This window comes from Gossypium hirsutum, chromosome D03 (assembly GCF_007990345.1).
Source record: "Gossypium hirsutum isolate 1008001.06 chromosome D03, Gossypium_hirsutum_v2.1, whole genome shotgun sequence".
Classification (NCBI taxonomy): Eukaryota; Viridiplantae; Streptophyta; class Magnoliopsida; order Malvales; family Malvaceae; genus Gossypium; species Gossypium hirsutum.
This window is the reverse complement of record NC_053439.1, coordinates 5,098,034-5,119,672: the sequence shown is the minus strand read 5'-3', so window position 1 is coordinate 5,119,672 and position 21,639 is coordinate 5,098,034. Positions and strand designations below refer to the sequence as shown.

Below are 21,639 nucleotides of genomic sequence, written 5' to 3'. Positions count from 1 at the left end.
AATACCCCATAGTTTAGTCTCAAAAACTGTGCATTTTCTCATATAGTGATTATACCCCAAGATCCAATTCTCATTCCAGTCACATAACACTCCACCATCAAAAGCATTTACAGAACCTTTATCCACTACACCATCAGTGAATAAATGTACCCATTTACCTATTAAGGGTGCTCGAGTATCAAAAGTATGTTCATTTGCTTGTATCCATTATGGCTTAACTCATACTGCTGTGCCCAACTATAGGAAAGTTTAACAATTTTAAGACTGTTCCAAGTAATACCTTGGAAGATAAACAAATTCCTATTCTTCCAGATGTGACAAGCAATTAGTCCAAAAAGACAAGACCAAATTATTCCTCATCTAGGCAACCTTGCGGAACAACAAATGTTAGAATTTAAGCAATCCTGTAGAGTCCTAAAGAAAAAATTGTGTTGTTGATTAAGTAGGGCAATATGCATCCACACTTTCTTCGTTGCCGAACAATCCCAAAGCACATGATGAGTATCCTCTGTTTCATGTTCGCATAACGAGCAAGAGCTGTTATACCCAATTCCCTATTGAGTACGCTCCACATTAGTAAGTAGCCTTTGCTTAGATACTAACCAAAGGAAACTTTTGACTCTCTGCGACCCTTAATATTTCCATGTGTTCTTCCATAAGTCATCTCTAGAATTCAAAGAATTTTCCTTTAAAATCCAAAGGGCACTTCGAACAGAAAAGGACCCTAATGCTGTACGTGTCCAAATAACCTTATCCGATCCCGAAGAAGGGTGAGGAGGAGGAATACTTACTATTTGCCTGACCACATCCTTTGACAACCATACACTAAAAAGGTCAAGATTCCAAGTTCCATCCGGTGTAACCATTTCACTAAGAGGGCAATCCAAATTAAGATTATCAAGAGCATGTATTTGCATTATCAAAGGACCTACTGTCGGAACCCATAAATACTTCCAACAACAAATGTTATTACCATTTCCAATTGACCAAGGTAAATTCTCTCGAAATAAGGGTCATACCTTAGAAAAGGCCCTTCAAAGATCTGAGCATTTACTTTGAGCAATGCTATCCAATAATTATTCTTTCAAATCATACTTCGCTCAAAGGACTTGTACCCATAAGGCACTGTCCTTAGATACCAAATTCACCCAATCTTCATAAAAGAAAAAGGTGTTTTGATCTCTCATATATCGAAGTCCAAGACGACCATGAGACCGAGGTTGATAGATAGAGTCCCACCCAACTCATGTCATCTTCATATTTGTTTTAAAGTATACATTTGTATTTAATGTTTAATAATTTTTTATATAAACATTTTTCTTTTATTAAATTGTTAAATTAAACCCATCTTTCTTGCACAAAAACTCGCCCGACTCAAAATTCCAATTTCTATTTCTTCTCATGTAATAATAATTGAGTATTTTGCTATCATGCTCCTTCGCTTTTCCCTCCAATCCACACCCATAATCTCTCCCTCTCTTCTCCCCATATTTCATATTCCTTTCGCTTTCAAAGCTCTTCTTTACCCAGCTAAGCACCACTCCTTCTCTGCTCCCCGTGTCTATGATTGCAACGTTAGGATCCGGGAACTTTCTCGGGCCGGTTACATTAAAGCTGCCCGCCAACTGTTTGATAATATGCCAACTCCCGACGTCGTCTCCTGGAACTCTATCATTACCGGCTACTGGCAGAATGGCTTTCTTCGGGAATCGAAGAAACTTTTTATTTCAATGCCTGATAGAAATATACTCTCCTGGAACTCCATGATCGCCGGTTGTGTCGAAAATGGATACTTAGATGAAGCTTTCCAGTATTTTAAAGCAATGCCTGAGAGGAATACCCAGTCGTACAATGCGATGATGTCAGGGTTTATAAGATGGGATAGAGTGAAAGAAGCTGAAATGCTTTTCCAAGAAATGCCTAGAAAGAATGTGATTTCTTATACAGCAATGATGGATGGGTATATGAAGGTAGGGGAATTTGAGAAGGCGAGGGCTTTGTTTGGTGAGATGCCGTATAGAAATGTTGTTTCTTGGACGGTGATGATTAGTGGGTATGTTGATAATGGCAGGTTTAATGAAGCCAAGGAGTTGTATGAGCGGATGCCCAATAGGAATGTTGTTGCTATGACTGCTATGATAACTGGGTATTTTAAGGAAGGGAAGGTGGAGGATGCTAGGACCTTGTTTGATGGAATTTGGTGCAAAGATCTACCCTGTTGGAATGCAATGATAACAGGTCTGTTTGCTTCTTTATCTACAATAGAGTGTCTGTTTTGCTATGTTTGATGATCATATAATGACAAAATTGGAATAAACTTGTAGTAATCGTACTTTGATCTGAATCAGAAGATGTAGAGTAGCTGCACTGTGTTCCTTTCATTTCTTGAGGGAAAAAATGCTTGGTATGTACTAGTTGATGCAGAATATAGTTTACAATGGCTTTGCAAACATCTGATACAAAAAAGTGTCGTGGTTGTTGACTTTGGAAATATTGCTTTAGATATTGAAAAGCTAAAGATCCTTTCTTGTTTTAGAAGGAAGATTACATTTTTTTTTTTTCAAAAGTTTGAAGGCTAAGGTGATTGTAATATATGGTGCAGGTTATGCACTAAATGGGATCGGAGAGGAAGCACTTAAGTTGTGTTCAGAAATGGTTAAGCTGGCTATCCAACCGGATATTTTCACCCTTGTTTCTGTTTTCACTGCTTGTTCTGGTCTTGCATCAGTTAAGGAAGGCAGGCAAATGCACGTGCTTGTTATAAAATATGGCTTTGAATCAGATGCTTCTTTGTGTCATTCCTTGATTAATATGTATAGTAAATGTGGTAGCATTCTTGATGCTGAGCAAGCTTTTAGACAAATGAATGGAGCATGCCTTGTTTCATGGAATACAATCATTTCTGCATTTGCGCAGCACGGTCTCTGTGAAAAGGCTGTTGATTTCTTCAACCAGATGGAAGTGGTTGGTGTTAAACCAGATGGGGTAACTTTTCTTAGTTTATTATCAGCTTGTGGTCATGCAGGGAAAGTAAATGAAAGTATGGACTTCTTTGACCTAATGGTAAAAGAATATGGGATTTGTCCTGGACCTGAACACTATTCTTGCTTGGTTGATACACTGAGTCGAGCAGGTCAGCTGGAAAAGGCATCAGAAATAATACGATCGATGCCTTTTGAAGCTGATGCTGGAGTCTGGGGTGCTCTTTTAGCTGCCTGCAGTGTTTACTTGAATGTAGAATTAGGGGAATTAGCAGCTAAGAAAATTGTGGAATGGAATCCACATCATTCTGGCGCTTATGTTGTTTTGTCTAATATATATGCTGCGGCTGGCATGTGGGATGAAGTCACAAGAGTGAGGCTACAGATGAAAGAGCAAGGAGTGAAAAAGCAATGTGCATATAGTTGGATGGAGATTGGTAATAAGGTGCACCACTTCCTTGGAGGGGATATCTCTCATCCGGACACCAATAAGATTCATTTAGAGATTAAGAGTATTAGCTTACAAATGAAAGCACTGGTTAATATTGCAGAAATTGATTTGTTGTGGAGTAGTTTTGATTGACATATATCTCAATGTGAGTTGTGATTCCAGATAGAAAATGTGCATTCATTTGGTTACAAACCAACAATGATATCTTATGCCAAGGGGGGAAAACACATTTCACTGTCTCTCTAGTTATAGAATTTTAGGAGAAACAGGGAAGCCACAACTGTTGGTAGGAACTTGTGAAAACAAGTTGTGAACATAGCCTATTGTTGTTCTACTTATCTGCTATCAACTCCTTGGCTGCTCTGTTTGTGACTGACAGCAGTGGTGACAGTTACTGATTATTTCGGCGTATGCAACAAATTTGGTGACAGGGAAGAAATTGATCTTCAGCCTTCTACTCATATACTTAGATACTATGTTGGCATAGTTCCACTTTGCATATTATCAGATAGGGAACGGAATTTATGGTGGAATTCATGCTAAAAGATAGTGCGAGTGTGTTCTACCTTAGTTGTTTCTTACCTGTGAGTGACTGTGACCAATGTCTTAAAAATTGTCTGATCAATGAAGGAACACATGTTTTAAAGTAGCTATGTTTGGCCTTCAATTGCATTGGCTCATAACTCTGGACAAATATTTATTATCATCTAGATTAGGTAGGGTGGATTATGATCTGGCAGGTGGTGCTGGTGGCTGGTTCTTCCATTGGATTCTGGCTTCATTTGTTGCATTTTACCTTATCTTCGCAGGGATGGAATTGGTAGGGATTACTAGGTATCTCTTGCATACCTGGCGGAATCATTGGAAGAGATGGGACTAACTGAATGATATACCTCCATGCAACTGAGAACATGAAAGCCGGTATCCACTGCATTTGCTTGAAGGACATCAGCAAAAATTAAGGATCTGTTCACATCCTTTGTCATAGCTTTGTTTAATTCCTATTCCTTCAATCTGTTGTCTATGGTAGAAAGTTGAAAAGAAAATGGGATTATAGTTTTAATTGTAAATCATGTTAAAGATGAATGACGAAAGAATGGAGCAATTGGAATAGATTGTGTTACATGTGACCACTTAGTTCAAATCAACTACTTTGACCAAGAGAAGCGAAGAAGGAGAAGCTCGCTCTACTTGTAGTCAAGGGGCTCACTAGACGCCCCGTGATCATCATACTTAAACTACGTCTTTTTGCAATATTTGTTTGCAACATGTTCAGCTTGTGGTTAACACTTCAAATCACATCAAACACACTTCGGGGTTTCATACATACACCATGACTCAATTATCTGTTCTCTTTAGCCAAGGTTCAATTTTATTATTAGTCCTTATATTTTACAAAAGTTGTAAATTTAATCTTTCTACTTTAATTTGGTCATTCTTATTTCTTGTACTTTTCAATTATTAAAATTTTGGTCCTTACCATACAATATTTTTAGTTTCACTAAGTTAAGTTACACTATTTCCAAAACCTGATGCACCAAACATATTATCGTATGTATAGTGTTATGTCAACTTGTTATTTTAACATAATACTTATTAAAAACTCGGTTAATGGATTAACTGTTGTCATTTTATATCAAGCCTAAACTTTCAAAATTCGAAAAGTATAAGGACTTAAAATGATCCAATTGAAGAATGTGGATCAAATTTTTAGTATGTATAGTACAAGGCTAGTAATTGAATTTAACCAAACGGATATAAATGATGCTGTTAAGACTAAAATTTTAAAAGTTTTTTAAAATTTAAAAAGTAAAAGAATTAACATTAATTAAATTAAAGTATAAGAACTAAATCCGTAACTTTATAAAAGTGAGTAAAATTTAAGAGTTAGCCAAACAAAACAATCTAAAAGGACCCGCTTCAAAAGTTATACATAGCCTCTCCACTAATCACCAAAAACACTTTGAAAACTCTATCAAACTCACCATATAACATTCATTCTGTACTTTTCCCAAACCACTAAAGCAATCTTGGGAGAGCCATCTCAGCCGGCTGGCTAATAAGGCCAAACCCACCAATTTTCTAAACCATTAATTTAAACATTTTTCATCTACCATTTGAACCGCCTTGTTTGATTGTTACAACTTTATCGTTGCGACAAAGATTCGATCACTCTTATGAGAAGGATATTTTACGTGTGGTAGTACTCCAACATTCTTAGCATTGGTTTTAACTGATTACCCCCCACCAACTTCGGATTTTCTTACAAAACCACCCATTTTCTTTCCCTCTAGATTTGGGACATTTTATTTAACCAATTTTATCCTTTTAGATTTTGGTCCCCTTTTTTTTCTCCAATAGGATTTTTCTTGTTCATAGATTAAATTTAACCAATTTTAAAACATTTTAACGTTGTTTAAACTGGTTTGTTTTCACTTGTATCTGTTATTAGAAAACAATGGAGTCAGTATAATCTCAATCACCAAATCTTGTTTATTTTTAGAATCGTTGCCCCCCAATGGTGCTTTTTCAAAAAGAACAACCCCTTCCTCCCAACAAATTAATAAAAAAAAAAACACTTCAACATCAACATTTTCATGCCAATCAAAGGTATATCGATGTTATCATGTTAGTATGTTTTTTTTTCAATGATCATCAATGTCTGAAACTTTTCTTGTTTGTTTTTTTTAATGATCAGAAATGGAGGAATCAATGAATGGGTATGAAGATGAAATTGGGATGAAGTTAAGTGAAGATGTCAATCAAAGGTATATACATCAATGGCGTCTGGGAAAGTTGCAGACATTCATACAGAACTTAAGAACAAGGAAAGGTACATCCAATCCTTGAAAACTGAACTTGGGAAAGCTAAAGAATTGGAAGTGAAATAGGCTGAAAAAGAAGCGTCGTTTCGTAAACTAAAACAAGAGTTGGTAAAATCAAGATTATTCGAGTCCGAAGCCATGGATTTGTTGTCTCAAGCGAAGAAGAGAATCCAGGAATTAGAGGAAGAGATTGAGAGAAGGAAAGAATCGGAGAAGAAGATGCATGATTCGTTCGTTGCTCAATCAAAAGAACATAAACAAACCCAGATTTCTTTAGAAAGATCCAAGCAAGAAATCAAGCTTTTGTTGGAAAATCTGGATAAATCTGAAGGTTCGTCAGAGGTTGCATCACAGGGTTCAGTGGGGGATGATCATTTAGAGAGACATGAATTTGAGCTTCAATTGACTAAAACTAACTCAGCTCGCGCTCTTGAAGATGAACGAGCTTCGTCATTGAAAGCAAAGAAATTAGCTGAAGAAGTGAAGTCGTTAAAGAGTCAACTAAGATCCACCATTGAAGCTGAAGAAAACAACCAAAAGGCCATGGATGATTTAGCCTTAGCATTGAAGGAAGTGAAATCCGAAGCAAACGAAGCAAAAGAGAAGCATTGTTTAACGATCCAAGAGCTCGAGAAATCGAAAGAGGAAGTCGAAAACTTGAAGCTGCAACTGAAGAACGTTGAAGCACAATACATGGAAGCAAAGAAAGAAGCTGATAGATTCAACAATACTTCAGAGAGATTGAGACTTGAAGCTGAAGAAACCCTTTTAGGATGGAATGGAAAAGAGAAGGGATTCGTTGAATGTATTCGAAAAGCCGAAGATGAAAGGAATGCAGCTCAAGAAGAGAACAAAGCATTGCTTGAAGCACTCGAGGAATCTGAAAACATGTATAAAATAGCCAAGGAAGAGAATCAGAAACTACGGGATATAATGAAACAAGCCATAAATGAAGCTAGTGTATCTAAAGAAGCAGCTAGTATTGCCAGGGAAGAGAATTCCCAACTCAAAGACACCATTGCTAAAAAAGAAGAAGCTTTGAATATCCTTTCACAAGAGAATGAAAGTCTTAAGATCAATGAAGCAGCAGCAGTTGAAAACATTAGGGATTTGAAACTATTGTTTTGTGAAGCAAATTGGGAAACTGAGGATCATCATGAACAAGCCACGAAACAAAAACCAGTCAATACTAGTTCTGCAGATAAGGATCATAGTAAGAAAGTAAAGCGTTATCATAAACGCAGTAGTGGCCCTTTGAGCTTGACATTCCCAGTGAGAGCAAGTGATGAAGATTCGAGTTCGGATTACTCTGATGATCCACTTAAAGGATCCATTTTTGATGTGGCTGAAACCCCAAAGTCTGCTCCTGCCGCTGGTTCAACACCAAGTGGTGGAACCCATCAGAGGAAAAAGTCATCTTCTGTGTTGACGGATGATGAAGGAATGAATGGCGAGGAGTTTGAGGGAATTGATACAAGCCATTTTGATGAAGAAGGTGATAGGAGCACTAGAAAGAAGAAAGCTTTGTTAAGAAGGTTCGGTGATCTCATAAGGAGAAAAAATATTCCCAAAAAGGAACAACCTTTAGATCAAGGAGAAAAATAAAATGAAGTGTGTATAGTATACGATTTTCAACTTGTTTGTTCATTTTTTTTCTTTTTCTTTTTAATTATTTTTCTTTAATTATGTGTTTTTTACAAGAGTGTAATGTGTCTTGCTATTACACATACACTTATTGGTAATATATACAATTAAAATATGTATAATAAAATTAAAATTAGAAAATGTATAAATAAATTAAAATTAGGTTTTGGTTGACTGATAAATTTAAAGTTCTTTTAATGTGATTGATATGGATTCAAATCCTACTAAATTACCTTCGAATTATATAATTTATTTTAAATTTGGAAAGTCATTTTTATAATTTTTTAATTGAGTTGATGTCTAGTTGACTCGTGACACCTACTTACTTAAGAATTCTATTACTAATATATATATATATTTTAAGGATACGTGTCAATTTACTAATTTATATTTCTATTTAACTCCATGATTTAGTTGGTGTCACGAGTCAACCAGACATCAACTCGGTTAGAAAATTTATAGAAATGTAATTAAAACAAGTTATATTATTTGAGGTACTTTTGTATTTTATTTTAATAAAAATCAATAAAAATATGTGTATGGTAGAATTTAAACTCATACTAATTGAATGAATATTTACTACTCAACTAAAACTTCATTTAATTTTTTATATGATTTTATTTTAATATACACAAAGTATATATATATATATTAAATTTTAATAACTATATTAATATTGACATATTTCATAAATGAATTTAAATATAATTAAAGAATAATCGAAATCAAATTATGAAAATAACTCAGTCAAGAACTTTCCTTTTTTAAGTCTTCCTTCTTCGTGAGATTTATCTCCTACTAAATAATTTATTTATTTAATATTTTTAATTTAATGCATTTATGTATTTAAATTTTATTTTAATCACAATTTAATCTAATTTTGTTCATTTTAATATCATGTATATTTTTTTATGAGTTATTATTAATTAATTTTAAATTATATGTTTCATCATTTATTATATATTATTTTCAAACACTCATTTGTGTTTTAAATACATAGTTTTCATACGCATATGCATGTGATAAAATTTCTTGCATTAATAATTTTGTTAACTGAGTTGATATTATAAGTCAACTTAGCACTAACTCATGATTGCTGACAATACCATGATAACAATCATAGTGCATTTTAGATTGTTAATATGATGTATTTATGAGTTTAAATTTCGTTTTACTTACAATTTAATCTAATTTTTTAATTTTAATATAGTACATATTTCTTGTGTTGTTATAATTAATTAATTTCAAACCACGCGTTTCATTATTTACTGTATGTCATTTTTAAATACACATTTATGTTCTAAATCTATAATTTTCACATACATACCCATGTGATAAGATTTTTAATTTTATTTATAAAGTTGTTACACTTGGTCTAACCAAATAAAACTACTACACAATTAACCATTTAGAGTTTTCTTTTATTTCAACATATTTATAGAATATAATCTGCCCTTTATTTTTTAATTGAAAAACAAATTTGAAAAATAGAATTTGATAAAACCACCCATGGAGGTTATAGATTTTCAAATTTCGATATTTTACTATTATTTTTTTTTCTAAATTGTTAATGGTTGATTTTAGTTTTTTTTAATAAATTTGTGCTTATGATTTTTATCAAATTTTTTAATTTTAATTATTGATTTAAGTATTTTCAAATCTTATTTATTTTTGGTTTTGTTTTTTTTCCCTGCACATAATTTCAACGTTTTCCCCACAAAATTTTAATTATTTTAATTAAATTTAAATTAAATTAGAGTAAAGCGATTATAGTGGGTCCAAGTAAGCTCATTTAACCAATTAACCCAAAGCCCAAATTGGAATTCAGTACCCATCAAATGTCCACATGTACGAGTCTAATTTGTTTCAGATGAAAGTTATGGTGGTCACTAGCAGCACCCAATCATTCCCCTTTTATATATATAAATATCCACAAATAAAAACCCTTTAACAGAAGCGAAACCCTAACCTCAAGGCTTAAAGCTAGCAAGAGCAGAGCTGCGGCATTTCTTCCTCAGAAGACCCATCAAACAGAAATGAAGGTTTTTTCTTTTTCTTTTGAACTAAATATAAATAGATTTCAATCCTTTTTTGGGGTTTGTTTATTCTTTTCGTTTTGCTGATTTTTTTTCTTTTTTTTTCTCAGTTCAACATTGCAAATCCGACTACTGGTTGCCAAAAAAAGCTGGAAATTGATGATGACCAGAAACTGTAATTTTCTTCTCTCTCTGTCTCATGAAATAGTTGGGTTTAAGTTGAATTCGTTGATTTAATTTCAATATTTAGTGTTAAATTTAATGCTGCTTGTCTTAACCATGAAAAGACCCGTATGAAGGATATGGCTTCTTTTTGGTTATGTTGTCTATATATATATTCAGGTTTCAGTTATATTTTGTTTGGGTGGGATTCAACTTTGCTGAGTATTTATAGAATGTGGAAAGTCAATTATGTTGAAGCAAAATAAAATGTATATTATTTGCTAACGAAGTTTGGATATCTTCTATTTGAGGCATAATTTTATGCAACTGTGAGAAAGCAATTAAAAAAATTCTGATGGTCTTCTCTTTTATCTTGCAACACAAAATCAACAAATGGATTTGATTTGTAGGTCTTTTCTTTTTTCATTTAGTTATGAAGTGGAACTTATAATATTATGGTGTATTATGTTAAAATAATAGTTTCTTTTAAGCAGCTTGGCTTGATTGTATTTGTTAGCATGTATTTACTCTCTTGCGTCAATGCGAGTTGGTAGTTGCTACTTTGTATTGAGAAGAAAATATTCTCACATTGACATTTGAAAATGCAGTCGAGCCTTTTTTGACAAGAGGATCTCACAGGAAGTCAGTGGTGATGCCCTCGGTGAGGTATGTTTCCAAGTTACCTTTAGCTTTTCGTTCACTGCCTCGAGTTTCTGCTGGTGCATCTGGACTTTATAACTGCAATTTGCTCACCCCTTAATTATCCTTCAACAGGAGTTTAAGGGCTATGTATTCAAGATCATGGGAGGCTGTGATAAACAAGGTTTTCCAATGAAGCAAGGAGTTCTCACTCCTGGGCGTGTTCGTCTTTTGCTTCACAGAGGTCTGTGGACTCTGAAATAATTTTCCTTGTTCTTATTTGTGTAGAAATGTTTTTTTGGTTAATTAAATGTTTGCTTTTCTAATTCTTTGAACAGGTACTCCCTGCTTCCGTGGGTATGGTAGGAGAAATGGAGAGCGTAGGAGGAAGTCAGTTCGCGGATGCATTGTTAGTCAGGATCTTTCAGTTTTGAACTTGGTTATTGTGAAAAAGGGTGAAAATGATCTTCCTGGACTGACTGACACTGAGAAGCCAAGAATGAGGGGTCCAAAGAGAGCATCAAAAATCAGGAAGTTGTTCAACCTGTCTAAGGAGGATGATGTTCGGAAGTATGTTAATACTTATCGCCGAACCTTTACAACCAAATCCGGTGAGTACAAAGTGATACATTTGAGCTTAAGTTTGCAGGTGGAGGAATTCTTGTTCATAATATTTGAGTTTATGACAAGCTGCACTTGAGTTGGAAATAACAATCACTTTCTTGGAATGCAGGTAAGAAAGTCAGCAAGGCTCCCAAAATTCAGAGGTTGGTGACTCCTTTGACCCTGCAGAGGAAGCGTTGCAGAATTGCAGAAAAGAAGAAGAGAGTTGCAAAGGCCAAGGCTGATGCTGCTGAGTACCAGAAGCTGCTTGCCCAGAGGTTGAAGGAGCAGCGTGAGCGCAGGAGTGAGAGCTTAGCCAAGAAGAGATCCAGGCTCTCTGCTGCTTCTAAGCCTTCCATTGCAGCTTAACTGTGGTTTGGCATTTTGGTCAGTAGTTGAATGTTTGATTCTGAAACTTTTTTTATTTGTCGAGGTCATTTTGATTATTCAATTTTCTAGAGTCCGCCGATGGTTTTTTGGGGTATTGTTTTTTTAGTGTATCAGTATCACATGAACAATATGTTTTGAATGTGTTATGACTATGTTTTGGATGTTTACCTACTCAATTACTTTATGAATGGTTAAATTTACTGATTAGATTACATCATGACACATTTATATAGACAGCAAAGGAAAGCTTTATATAGAGTCTGAGGGAACGTGGAAAAGGCTTTTGGTTCCAGTTCACAAGTCCTTGGGTTACATTTTCATCTCCACCAAGTAGCCAAAGCTTGTCTAGCTTTCCTCTAAACCATCAATTTGGTTAGATATAAAATTGATAACTATGCAGATCTTTGATTGATTCGGTACACCCTTGCTTGATCAAAGAAGTGAAAGATAAACCAAGTTCGTAACTGTCTTTTTAAACAAGGAATTCTCGAAAGCAAAAATACCTGCACAGATTCATCCAATGCAGCACAGGGTATTTTAAGAATGGTGAAAAAAAGTAGGGTTAGATATAATTTTAGTCCCTTGAATATGGCAATATTTTAGGTTCATTTTGACTTTAAAATTTGTAAAAATATAAAAGCTTAATGATGTGATATTTTAAGATTGACTCGAACTTTGATTTTCCAAAAATAGTTTTGAAGCTATAAAACTTAAGGGCTTCTACTACATTTGGGAAAAACTTTTTTAAATTATTATTTATAATTTAACGTATTTTATGTAATATTTGTAAAAATGTTTTTCTATTAAAATTTATTTCAAAAATATAAATTATATATATTCCTATTGAGTTTTACAAATAAGTAATATTTCACATATCAAATAATAATAAGTTACAATAATTTTTTTTTATATTTTATTGAGATATCGTAATATTAATGATTTAAATTGTATTTAAATGCAGACATCTTATTTTTCAAAAAAAAATTTTAACAACAATACTAAAAGAATTTTCCAAAATCAATACTAAACTTGTATCCATCTCAAAGTGATATTTGCTAAGCTAAAGAGAAGTACAAATACTTCTATGGCAAAATTGCATTATCCTAAAAAGTAATAAACCAGGGGAGCTTCAATTCCCTGTTTGACCAATTTCTAACTATTGGGCCTGGGCGAACTTCAAAGGTAGCCTGTTAGCTAACCTTCAATGTCGTCAACCATCCAACAACAGCCAATTACTGGATTAGGTTTCATACATGGCAGGACCAATATCTACATCCTTCAAAAACTGCCTTTCAGCCGTTTCTGGCAGTTGAAGAATACCAGATGGGCCATGTTGTAAAAATAAACAGTAGCAAGCCCATGTTCTTTTGTAACTAAATATCTGAGAACAAAAACTAAAACAGATCCCACTCTCAATCTCAAACTCCCTCTCTCTAAACCTCAGCGGCGGCCACCATCTTACAGAACAACTGAATAAGCAGAAACAATGGGAGGTCGAAGAGGGTCTCGTACTCAAAGGAAACATTTTAAACAAAGCAGAGAAAATGTTTGGAAACGACCAAAAACCGAGTCTTCATGTGACCCCAATAACCCCAACTCTAGTAACCCTGCTTGGCAGCCTTTTGCTACTCAAAACCCTTCCTTTGATGAATATTACAAAGTAATTTTTATATGTTCTTTTTCTTATTTCATCTATATGTGAAAGATGGAAGTGTTTTATGTAATTCCTTTTTCTGGCAGGAACAAGGGATTGTTTCTCCTGAGGAATGGGATGCTTTCATGGAAATGCTTAGAAAACCATTACCTGCTGCTTTCAGAATTAATGCCACGTATGTTTTTCTTTTCTTTTTTTTACTTGTTCAAGATTTGGGGTTTGAGGATTGATTGTGAAACAATCATTTCTCTGCTTAGTAATATCTTTACTAATCTTTTGCAGTAGCCAATTTTGTGAGGATATTCGTTCACAGTTAGAGAATGATTTTATGAAATCTCTTCAAGCTGAAGTGCGTTGCTGAATTTTCCTTGTGCTACGGATATCTTAATTAAATGGTATTGTAAGTAACTGTCTTTTGGCCTTGTTGCTTGCTCTTTTTTTTTTTTTGCAGGCTATTGAAGGGGGTGACTTGGAGCCTATAAAACCTTTGCCTTGGTACCCTGATAACCTTGCTTGGCAATCGAATTTTTCACGCATGCAGCTAAGGAAAAACCAAACTCTTGAGAGGTAAGTCGTTTTACATGATTATGTATTCGGCAATCCTATGTGATTACACAGTGTCAATATTGCCTTACTCGTCGGGTTGAGTTATTTGCATGTTCTTGAGTTTTACTTGTATAGATAAGTTAATGCTTATCTTATCTGGGTTATATCTTTTCTATTTCAGCAAAGAGGAAGACTGATATGATGCATTTTCAACATTTCAATGTCTTCTAGATTTTACTTGTATATCAATTATGTGATTTACAAGTGCTGGTTTTGTCATGTTAATGTCTTGTTGCTTTTCATATACTCAGCATATATGTTATGTCCAAGCTGCCTAGTATGATTTTAAATCGAATTTTTCACGCATGCAGCTAAGGAAAAACCAAACTCTTGAGAGGTAAGTCGTTTTACATGATCATGTATTCGGCAATCCTATGTGATTACACAGTGTCAATATTGCCTTACTCGTCGGGTTGAGTTATTTGCATGTTCTTGAATTTTACTTGTATAGATAAGTTAATGCTTATCTTATCTGGGTTATATCTTTTCTATTTCAGCAAAGAGGAAGACTGATATGATGCATTTGCAACATTTCAATGTCTTCTAGATTTTACTTTATATCAATTATGTGATTTACAAGTGCTGGTTTTGTCATGTTAATGTCTTGTTGCTTTTCATATACTAAGCATATATGTTATGTCCAAGCTGCCTAGTATGATTTTAAATGGTTTCCATTCTCAAGTTATGTGTTATTATTATTATTGTATGGTCGTTAGACAATTCATGATTTGGTTAAATAACTTTCAGGTTTCATGAGTTTTTGAAACTTGAAACTGAAATAGGGAACATCAGTAGACAGGAGGCTGTCAGCATGGTAGGTGGATGTCACTTGCAAGTACTTTGCTGTTATACATTTGGCAAGTTTCTGACTGTTTTCTTTGACTAATATTCCACTTGTTCATGATGTAGGTGCCTCCTCTATTCCTTGATGTACGTCCCGATCATTTTGTACTTGATGGTAAGCAACTTTCATTGTTTTTTATCTTCTTTCTAAACATCACCCCCTTATTTTGTGCAATTTTAGTTAAGAAACTGTATCTGATCTATGTTGGAAATATAGTTTACTATTTTCTGCTGTTCCCTTGTGCAGTGTGCGCAGCACCTGGTTCAAAAACTTTTCAGTTGCTTGAAATTATACACCACTCAGCTAAAGGACGATTTTTACCAGATGGCATGGTTTGTTTACTTTTTTTTCTCTGAACTTTGGGTTTTAGTTGGTCTGCCCATCATCACCATATAATCATGCATTGCTTGGGTAGCCTCTTGGCCTGCTCGGATAACAACTCTTACCCCTTATTTAATATGCTGAATTAATTGTTATATGCACAGACATATATAACAATTTTTCATTGTATTTTGCTTTAGGTTCTAGCAAATGATCTTGATGTACAAAGATGTAACCTTCTCATCCACCAAACAAAAAGAATGTGCACTGCTAACCTGATAGTTACAAATCATGAAGGTCAACACTTCCCTGGCTGCCGTTCCCACAAAAATATCTCAAATGGTTCAGAAACAACAAATAACTTGGAGCAGAGCATTCCTCAACTTCTCTTTGACCGTGTATTATGTGATGTGCCCTGCAGTGGTGATGGTACTCTCCGCAAGGCTCCTGATATCTGGCGTAAATGGTTCGCCATTTCTTGCTCTGCCTTCTCTTCTTTCGCACCCCTTCACTTGCTAATATCACATTTCATAAGATCTTATTTATGTGCATTCATACAGGAATGGAGGAATGGGCAATGGACTTCACTGCCTACAGATTCACATTGCCATGCGAGGTATCAATTATAGAACTTAGACTTTTATTAGTGGATGTTATCAATTATAGAAGACCTTAATTTTTAATTAGTGGACATTCCAGTCTCTAATTTGTTGCTCTATGGCAGGTCTATCTTTGTTGAAAGTTGGTGGAAGAATGGTTTACTCAACCTGCTCCTTGAATCCAGTTGAAAATGAAGCTGTGGTTGCTGAGGTAATTTATGCTGCCCAAGAGACAAAATCACTAAACCGAAGTAACTTCTTTGGTTGTTTTTACTTTTGTGTCTTTTAGAAAATGGAGTTACCTTTTTAAAAAAGAGAGGGAGAGGGGAGAGAGAAAGAGATGGTATGTTTATCTCTTTATTTTCGTGGTCAATAATGTAATATATAGGGACGCTAATTGCATCAGAGATTTAGAATATCATCTCCTCTTTGGAAAAGAATAACACCCATTAAAATATGATGTGTTGAGCTGCATTAAGATGAAAGTTTAAGGCCCTAGAAGGATCCTAATTTGTGAAGGTAACCAATCATGTCAAAGCCAGATGAATTTTAGGAAAGATGAAACAACGCAACTTCTAATTGTCATGTGGATTTGAAAAGCTGATTAAAGTAATTAGTGTAATTCAATCCTCCAAGATGAATCTTTGATGGAAGCTTATTGATAGAGTCTTGCCAGTGATGGTAAAACATTAACAGATACGAACTGGTCAGTACACTAAAGCATGAATTGGTTGTTCAGTTTGAGTTCAGGTAGCTGATAAGATATTCGTTATTAAACATGTATTTTGTGGTTTTATATTTAAATTATTTTTTAGATGAACTTTAAATTTTTAACCCTGGTCTTAGTAGTTACTCCTACACTTTTATGTTATGTTTTACTATCCATATATATATGAATTTTTTTCCTCAGTTTCTTGATCTTACTCTTTCCTCATCATTCAATTTTGCTGGTTTTTTTAAATTGTGTTTAAACAAGTTCTTTGTCTCCCCTTTTTGCTTCAGATTTTACGAAGATGTGGAGGGTCTGTTGAACTAGTTGATGTCTCAAATGAACTGCCTCAATTAATTCGCCGACCAGGTCTAACTAAATGGAAGGTTAGTATATGGTGCCTCATCTGTTGACTAAATGTGCCATATTTATTCCCTAAGTGAGGGTCTGGATATTTATGTTTGAAATGCTCTCCCGATAAGATAGTGTAACTACCAACTAATAACAATAATATGATACTTTTCATGAAGATTTTACTTTTCAACATTCCATTTTCTTCTTTTCATGTGATAAGGTTTTATGTGTTCATCAGGTACGTGATAAGGGAGTCTGGTTACCATCATACAAGGATGCTCGCAAGTTGCAAAGAAATGGGATTGTTCCTAGCATGTTCCCTTCTGGCAAAAATTATGCGGATCTAACTAACAACAACCAGAAGAGTGAGAATGGTGAAAGTGTAAATGCTGAAGATGTAGTTCAGCCTGATGATACCATTTCTTCGATTGATGATTTGGAGGAAGAAGTTTCTGATCTCTCACTACAACTCTGCATGAGGATAGTGCCTCATGATCAGAACACGGGAGCCTTTTTCATTGCTGTCCTCCAGAAAGTTTCTCATTTGCCAGGTAAATTAAAACTATCAATTTTGATTCCCTAGCTTTTCTCTTTCATTTAGCTTGCCTTATTGGGCTTTTACAAATTTGTTTCATAATGATTGCTGCAGCAATTCCTGACAAGTCTGCTACTTCACAAGGAAAATTATCAACTAGAAGTGAACTGCATGAAAATTTGTCAGACCAAGCGACTGAGGAAATTAATGGATTAGAAGTTAGTTCTGTGGATGGGGCAGATGAAAAGATCTTGGAAGTAGCTTCAAAGGCTGAAGAAAATATCTCTGAGATGGCTTTGGAGGCTGCTGATGAAAAGATCTCAGAAGAGATTTCAGAGGTTGATGAAAAGATCTCTGAGGTGGCTTTAGAAGCGGATTTAGTTGATGATGAACCAGCTCGAGGTGCTCCAGAGAGCAATTCTTCTGAAGCAGCTGATAAGAAAACAGATTCTGCAAAAACAGGAGAGAAGCGGAAATTGCAGATTCAGGGCAAGTGGAAAGGCGTCGACCCTGTTCTTTTCTTCCAAGATGAAACTATAATAAACAGCATTAAGGCATTTTATGGTATTGATGAATCCTTCCCATTCACTGGCCACCTTGTTACAAGAAACAAGGATGCTAACCATGTGAAGAGAATTTATTATGTTTCAAAATCAGTTAAGGATGTTTTGGACCTGAATTTTCGAGTTGGACAGCAACTGAAGATAACTTCCGTTGGCCTGAAGATGTTTGTGAGTATATTCTTTTTTCTTTTAATTGCCCTATTTATTTTTCCGCAAGGAAATTTTCATTTTATCAGAATTTGCATAGCCTGGTTTGCTTCTGAGTCACTGAGGATTCTTTTTCTCATTTTATTTGATTTTGTTCTAAAAATAGGAGCGCCAATCATCTAGAGAAGGTTCCTTGGCACCATGCTCATTCAGGATATCATCAGAAGGGTTGCCTGTGATTCTCCCATACATTACCAAACAAATACTGTATGCTTCCCCAGCAGATTTCAAGCATCTTTTGCAATATAAATCAATCAAATTTGCTGACTTTGTTGATGCTGATTTCGGTCAGAAGGCAGCAGACCTGATTTTAGGCTGCTGTGTGATTGTTTTGAGAGAAGGTAAGTAACTTCATTTGATCTGCCATTCCTGCCAGAACAATTGGTTTCCATGATTCCCTTCCTAACCTTTTCTTGGCAGGTGACAAATTATCAGACCATATCCAAGCAGATGCATCTGCAATAGCCATTGGCTGCTGGAAAGGCCGGTCGAGTTTGAGTGTGATGGTTACAGCAATGGACTGCCAGGAACTGCTGGAAAGGCTTTCAGCACGTATGGAGACTGAAAAGAATGGAACTTTGGCACCCGAAAGCCTTGGCGTGCTAGATAAGAAACAAGATATGAGTGGTGAAAATGGAACCCCACTGGAGGATCACAATGTTGAAGCAATGAAAATACAGGATACCAATGCTAGTGAATAGGACTAAAGATGAAAGAGTTTCAAGGTTCTATAGATACTTTAGTAATTTGAAGGTCTTACTTACTGACTGCTAGATCGAAGCTTTGATTATTATTGAGAAATTTTAAGGTTTATTTATTGTCACCTTAGGTATAATGGAACATAACAGTTTAACAAACAATTTGGTTCACGCTATCAAAGTTGTCGAATGCAATTTTATCTGGCCATTTGTATGTTTGAACTCTATCATGTAATTAGAGGGAATCCTTAATGTTGTTATATGAAAAAGGTGATGCTAAGAACTAGAGTGAAATAAAAATACAATATAAATGGAACCTATTATTGAAGCTTCAAAATTTTGGTTTCATATTATTACTCAATCTCAAAAACATTCAATTAATTAGCTGCCCTTGCAAGCTTAAAGCTATAGCAATGTAAATATACAAGCAGATAAAAATGTGAAAAAAAGAAACTGACATTAGGAGATAAATCCAATTGCATCATGATCTACAACACATGTTGCTCTTTGCTGGAATTTCTTGAGCTGGACCTGGAATGATGATTTTCTTGCCTGCTAGTGACGTGGGATTGCTATTACCGTTCCCTTGATTCTCACCGGCAACTATGTTTTTCTTGTTCACGATGTTGAAGATCTCGGTAAGCACAGTTAAGAATGCGGTCTCAACATTTTTCGCTGCAAGAGCTGAGGTCTCCAAGAAAAATAGTCCTTCCTTTTGAGCAAATTCGGTGGCATCCTCTGTTGAGACTTCCCGCTGCTTTTCGAGGTCACTTTTGTTCCCAACCAGCATTATAACAATGTTCTTGTCAGCATGACCGCGCAACTCTTCTAGCCAGCGTGCGATGTGATTGAAGGTCTGGCGTTTCGTTACATCATAAACCAGCATTGCCCCGGCAGCACCCCTATAGTATGCACTCGTAACCGCCCTGTATCTGTTCCAATATAACATAAGAAGCAAAATCACCGACTACTCTTAAAACTGTATTCAAACCAGGAAAATAATACCACCAAAGGAATCCCCATAACCAAATAACCAATGCCCTGGACGAGACCAGCAGATCAGACAGGACCAAAGCCATTATATACCTTGCCGAACATTCATTTTCAAGGTAATATGATAAATATCTAAATGGTTGCAACTTAACGGCTCAAGTTCAAGGACATCGGTCGCAAGCTACTGCAAGCACATGTTTTTCAATGTGTAGGCCAGAGATCTGTTGCAAATTTATGAGATCAAGGATCTAATACAATACAATACTTTGCAATAAAGGCGACACCAAGGTTCAACTGATATGTCAAGATTGTGACCGAGATCCATGTAAATGTTTACCAATCCCATGGCCATCATTAAAAATAAAAGGAAATATATATATAATATATATACACGATCAACGGTAAATATACAATTCATCCATCGAAAAATCCAATCCAATCCACTCCTGATTGAAATGGCAAACATCTCACCAACCATCCATCTAGACAAGCTAAATACAATCAATACATGTCTTATCAGTCCACAGTAAAACTGGCAAAACAAAATAGTTTCTATCTACAAACATACAGATCTATGAACGAACAAGAAGAAAAATGCAAATGCAAATAAAACGAAAAACCAAGAAAAAATTTCACCAAAAACAAATCTTTTTTTCATATCTTTCCACAAAACAAATTGCAAGTGTAAGAAAGAACAAGAAAAAAAGATGCAAATGCACATAAAAACGAAAAACCCAGAAATGAAAAAATATATAAAAGAAGCAAGGAAAAAGGTATGAATTTGCATGAAAAGTTACCGTTCTTGACCAGCAGTGTCCCAGATCTGAGCCTTAACACTCTTGTGCTCAATGAGGAGGGTTCTAGTCTGAAACTCAACTCCGATGGTAGACTTGGAATCTAAGCTGAAGTCGTTTCTAGCAAAGCGAGCAAGAATTTGAGACTTACCCACACCTGAATCACCGATCAACACTACTTTGAAAACGTAGTCAACCTTCTGGCTTGGGTCTGCATTTGCCATTTTCTTGTTCTGCTTTCTTTTTCCACTTGATCTTCTCTTGTTTTCAACTTTTCATTTGCTTTCTCCGCCTCCAATATCATATATATATATAGAATGTATATGTATAGCCAAGAATTAATTCGCAATACAGTGAGTAAAGATTTTGATGTCTGATGAACAGTTGGATTTTTGTTGTTTATTTTCGTTTAATAAGTTAAATAAATAGACAGGAATAAAATTTTAAGCTTCATGTATAATTGTTGTCGCTGAAAATATTTAATTATTGTTTTTAATTAATATTTTTTTATATAAATAAAATAATAATTATGTAATTATATAATAAAAATATATATTTTATATATATGTGAGAAAGAGAAGGGAAAAAAGTTTTGGATTAATTATATATAGGTCCTTAAATTTTAATCAAAAGAAAAAAAAAGTCTGTGTCAATCACTCATTAACTTGCACAATTATTTTATTTAGAGTTGCTAAATTGAGAAAAAAATTTAAAGTGATTAAAATATGACAAACCCTATTTTAAAATGGCTAAAAATATAATTTATCCTGGAATTTATGTTGAATTTTATATATAATGTACATAAAAACTATATAAATACATATATTATATAAAAGCAGCTCCTAAGGGGGCCATGCGAGTATAAGCTACTTTCAAATTTATTTTAATATATATTTTCACTTCCTAGGAAATAAATAAAGTTATAATAGACTTTTAATATGTTAGAATTTGTATATCTATATAATATTATCTATATATATACATAGCTCTTATTGAGTTCATAAGAATTAATAGGGTTAAACTTAGTCATT

The 21,639-nt window shown here is 34.6% G+C and overlaps 5 protein-coding genes across 6 annotated transcripts; 4 read left to right on the top strand and 1 right to left on the bottom strand.

Moving 5' to 3' along the window:
• The first annotated feature begins 905 nt into the window (after positions 1-905).
• On the top strand, positions 906-4,545 carry LOC107950432 (pentatricopeptide repeat-containing protein At4g02750). Its single transcript, XM_016885277.2, has 2 exons — positions 906-2,238; positions 2,603-4,545. Exons 1-2 carry the CDS (start codon positions 1,431-1,433, stop codon positions 3,562-3,564), a joined length of 1,770 nt encoding a protein of 589 aa, XP_016740766.2. The 5' UTR covers positions 906-1,430; the 3' UTR covers positions 3,565-4,545.
• Positions 4,546-5,936: 1,391 nt separating this feature from the next.
• LOC107950896 (putative WEB family protein At1g65010, chloroplastic) lies at positions 5,937-8,065 on the top strand. The gene has a single exon (XM_041089661.1). The coding sequence runs from the start codon at positions 6,396-6,398 to the stop codon at positions 7,860-7,862; it is 1,467 nt and encodes a 488-aa protein (XP_040945595.1). The 5' UTR covers positions 5,937-6,395; the 3' UTR covers positions 7,863-8,065.
• A 1,786-nt stretch (positions 8,066-9,851) lies between these two features.
• LOC107950434 (40S ribosomal protein S6) lies at positions 9,852-11,943 on the top strand. The gene is made up of 6 exons (XM_016885278.2): positions 9,852-9,943; positions 10,048-10,112; positions 10,708-10,765; positions 10,874-10,982; positions 11,077-11,349; positions 11,472-11,943. The coding sequence occupies exons 1-6, from the start codon at positions 9,938-9,940 to the stop codon at positions 11,708-11,710; spliced, it is 750 nt and encodes a 249-aa protein (XP_016740767.1). The 5' UTR covers positions 9,852-9,937; the 3' UTR covers positions 11,711-11,943.
• Positions 11,944-13,126: 1,183 nt separating this feature from the next.
• Positions 13,127-19,029, top strand: LOC107950435 (RNA cytosine-C(5)-methyltransferase NSUN2). 2 transcript variants are annotated; one of them, XM_016885279.2, is made up of 15 exons: positions 13,127-13,391; positions 13,472-13,560; positions 13,668-13,734; positions 13,837-13,952; positions 14,739-14,805; positions 14,901-14,949; positions 15,082-15,167; positions 15,357-15,622; positions 15,717-15,772; positions 15,881-15,966; positions 16,758-16,850; positions 17,057-17,369; positions 17,468-18,084; positions 18,230-18,464; positions 18,544-19,029. In XM_016885279.2, exons 1-15 carry the CDS (start codon positions 13,218-13,220, stop codon positions 18,822-18,824), a joined length of 2,595 nt encoding a protein of 864 aa, XP_016740768.2. In that variant the 5' UTR covers positions 13,127-13,217; the 3' UTR covers positions 18,825-19,029. The 2 variants fall into 2 exon arrangements, with proteins under 2 accessions (XP_016740768.2, XP_016740771.2); XM_016885282.2 differs by lacking the exons at positions 13,127-13,391; positions 13,472-13,560; positions 13,668-13,734; positions 13,837-13,952 and adding an exon at positions 14,303-14,328.
• A 115-nt stretch (positions 19,030-19,144) lies between these two features.
• On the bottom strand, positions 19,145-21,073 carry LOC107950436 (ras-related protein Rab11A). Its single transcript, XM_016885283.2, has 2 exons — positions 20,612-21,073; positions 19,145-19,753 (listed from the first exon to the last, which is right to left on the bottom strand). Exons 1-2 carry the CDS (start codon positions 20,830-20,832, stop codon positions 19,303-19,305), a joined length of 672 nt encoding a protein of 223 aa, XP_016740772.1. The 5' UTR covers positions 20,833-21,073; the 3' UTR covers positions 19,145-19,302.
• Between the last annotated feature and the right edge of the window lie 566 nt (positions 21,074-21,639).